Source organism: Apodemus sylvaticus, chromosome 23 (assembly GCF_947179515.1).
Source record: "Apodemus sylvaticus chromosome 23, mApoSyl1.1, whole genome shotgun sequence".
Classification (NCBI taxonomy): domain Eukaryota; kingdom Metazoa; phylum Chordata; class Mammalia; order Rodentia; family Muridae; genus Apodemus; species Apodemus sylvaticus.
This window is the reverse complement of record NC_067494.1, coordinates 41,216,796-41,219,864: the sequence shown is the minus strand read 5'-3', so window position 1 is coordinate 41,219,864 and position 3,069 is coordinate 41,216,796. Positions and strand designations below refer to the sequence as shown.

The 3,069-nt window shown below is 45.7% G+C and overlaps 1 protein-coding gene across 1 annotated transcript in view; it reads left to right on the top strand.

Annotated features, from left to right (window-relative positions):
- The window catches only part of Sod2 (superoxide dismutase 2), a 7,058-nt gene extending 4,488 nt beyond the window's left edge, over positions 1-2,570 (top strand). The window contains exons 4-5 of the mRNA XM_052169395.1: positions 172-351; positions 1,959-2,570. Of these exons, the coding sequence (XP_052025355.1) occupies positions 172-351; positions 1,959-2,104 (326 nt within the window). The 3' untranslated portion in view covers positions 2,105-2,570. The remainder of the gene's footprint in view (positions 1-171; positions 352-1,958) is intronic.
- The last annotated feature ends 499 nt before the right edge of the window (positions 2,571-3,069 follow it).

Here is a 3,069-nt window from a genome sequence, read left to right as displayed (position 1 = left end):
CCCTGACTGCACTCACTAATCAACCTCAGCCCAGTGTTCTTGTGGTGGGAAGTTGGCATCTCCTCACAGGTGTGGACGAGTTGGTCCTTTGACAAGAATATTTTAGTGTTGTGAACCTAACATTCTATTGTAGCTTTTGAAGCCTTTTCTGGCTTTGTTTTCTTCCCTCAGGAGAGTTGCTGGAGGCTATCAAGCGTGACTTTGGGTCTTTTGAGAAGTTTAAGGAGAAACTGACCGCTGTGTCTGTGGGAGTCCAAGGTTCAGGCTGGGGCTGGCTTGGCTTCAATAAGGAGCAAGGTCGCTTACAGATCGCTGCCTGCTCCAATCAGGACCCACTGCAAGGAACTACAGGTGAGCGAGCTTTCCAACTCTTAATCTTTCCATTTCAGAGAGATGGCTTCCTAGAAAGGGTTAAGCTAGAAATAAGGTAAATTAGAGTTTAGACGTGTGAATGTTTGATAATTTGAGCAAATGTTAGTAAATTGTATCAGGAGTCTTTATAATAAAAACTGAGAGTCTGTAAAATAAGCATGTGTGATTTCTGTAGACTCCTTTAGTAACACTGTTTTGATAATAAATTCTGCTTCATTCTATATAAAATTAATATCAGTTTTACTGTATGCCCTACAATAAGAACCTCGGATTCTTAGATAAGCAATAAGGGAAGTTAGAAGTACGTGCTGAGGGCGTGCTGAGGGCGGCCCGGACCGCAGGCTTTCCTCGTGAGTGCTGGGCTTTAACTGGGACCAGAACTCCGGCCCTCAGTCCTGCTTCCCACACGGCTTCAGTGTGTGACACTCAGCTCAGCAAATGCCTTCTTGTTCCCTGGGTCTGATTGAACTGGTTGTCCTTTATGTCACCTAAGACTTGAGGGAACTGGAGAGCCACGGTGTGTAGCGGTTGGCCGTGGAGTCCATCACTGCTGTGACACCTCAAACAATAGCTCCCACCCCTCTTCTCACCTCCACTGTGCCACACATTCTTTATGTATACTCAGATCTGGGGAGGCGAGATGCCCCCGAATCTTTTAAAGCCACGGTGAACTTGCATACAGTGGGATCCTCAGTCAGGCCTGCCTCTCAGGTACCCCACCGAGAGGTTTCCACAGTCCTTTCTCTCCACACACAGAAAGCACACTGGAATGAAAAGTCACACTAAATAGTGCTGCTTTATTAGTGCTGAGTTATGTTCCTCACAGCTGACCTAGATAGAGTGCTTGGGATGTTTGCATAGGAAGGCTTGAGAAGTGTGTTTGAGACGGAGTCCTGCTTTGTGACTCAGGGTGGTCTGGCCTATTCATATCCTTCTGCCCAAGCCGCCATGTGTTAGGGACATAGGCTTACGCTTTCATACCTGACTTGAGGACTAACTTTTTTTTTGTTTTTTGTTTTTTTTTTTTTTGTTTTGTCAAGACAAGGTTTCACTGTGTAGTCCTGGCTGTCCTGGAATTCACTCAGACCAGGCTGGCCTGGAACTCAGAAATCCACCTGCCTCTGCCACCCAAGTGCTGGGATTAAAGGTGTGCGCCACCACCGCCCGGCCTACATTTTTTTTTTTTAACACATGGAACTAAGTTCATCATTTATACCATTTAATTTCCGAAGGTAGTGTTCACTTTTCTTTGGTTCTGTGCAGCTTCTCGTTAAGCTGTTCTCTTTAGTGACTCACTGATGTTCTTTCCCGAAAACTGAAAGCACCCTTGGTCCTCAGCCTCCTCCCCTCTGGCACCTGACTGAGGCTGGGCGGAAGGCTGGACTTCAACACTAGGCGCTGCTGTTGCTATTTTAGCAGCAGGGGTTAAGGTTCTATCGTTTAATTTGACCTTTCGGGGCTCTTTCATATTATTTAGTATATTTTCCTCCAAAATAAAAACTTGCAGGGATATGCACTTTTTCTATCATTGAAGAAGCAAGTGAGTGATGCTGTGTTTAAGAGTAATTTTTCCCTCTTTCTGACAGGCCTTATTCCGCTGCTGGGGATTGACGTGTGGGAACACGCGTACTACCTTCAGTATAAAAATGTCAGGCCCGACTATCTGAAAGCTATCTGGAATGTAATCAACTGGGAGAATGTTGCTGAGAGATACACAGCAAGCAAGAAGTAAAGCCTGCAGCCACGGCGCGGCGCGTGTGCCAGGCCCCGGCGCGTGTGCCAGGCCCTTGGCCGTTTTGTAGTAGTGTAGAGCACTGCAGCACCCTGACTGAGGTGCTGCCGTCTTCATTGATGTCTATCCACATATGTTATGAGCATAGTGTTATGATAATTTCTTACTTTAATTAAATTTATTATTAGGCAACTGTTTGAGAACAGTGCATATACTCTGTGTGAATTGCTCTTGATTGAACATTTTCATTGAATTGCTTGGATGCTATAACTATCCTTATAAGACTATCAAAAATATTCCATCTCTATTTTGGGGGACCCGTGGGAGCGTCTGTAATCCTGTTCTATTGCAGTTAGAAAAAAAATTGACTTGTGCCCTCCACCCCCCAGCTGTTGAATAATGAAATAGAGAACCGAATAGCTCTCTTTTCTATTAAAAATTGCTATTTTTTGTAAGTAATCCTCTACTTAGTGGCTATCACGTAGTGGTCTTTGTTTATGGTCACAGTTTCACAGAAACACCATTTTTTCACTTGAACTCTGTAACTCAAGGCTAGGGATGGAGTTGAGTGGTTGAGCCTTGCCTGTCATATGCAAGGCCCTGGGCTCTGCCTCAGTACTGAAAACAAGTCAACAGACCCATAGCTTGGTATTATGAGAGGAGTGTAATGGTGCCTCTGGGTTTCCTATAGGCAGAGATGCAACAACAACTAAGCTTGTCCTTACAAACCAACTGTGTGCTGTGTGAACATGCTCAAGATGGACAGAGTGGGTGGGGCCTGTCCCATGACGTCATCTACGGGCACCAGGCCACAGGGCATTCTGGGAAGCCATGCAGCCCCATTAACTGTATCCCAGGACAACCGGCCCCTGGCTCTGGTGGTGCCTTTCTCAGTAGCAGCTAGTGGGTTTCTGAGCGAAGTCAAGAGGGTGTCTTCAGAACATTAGTTTTCAGAGACACAGATT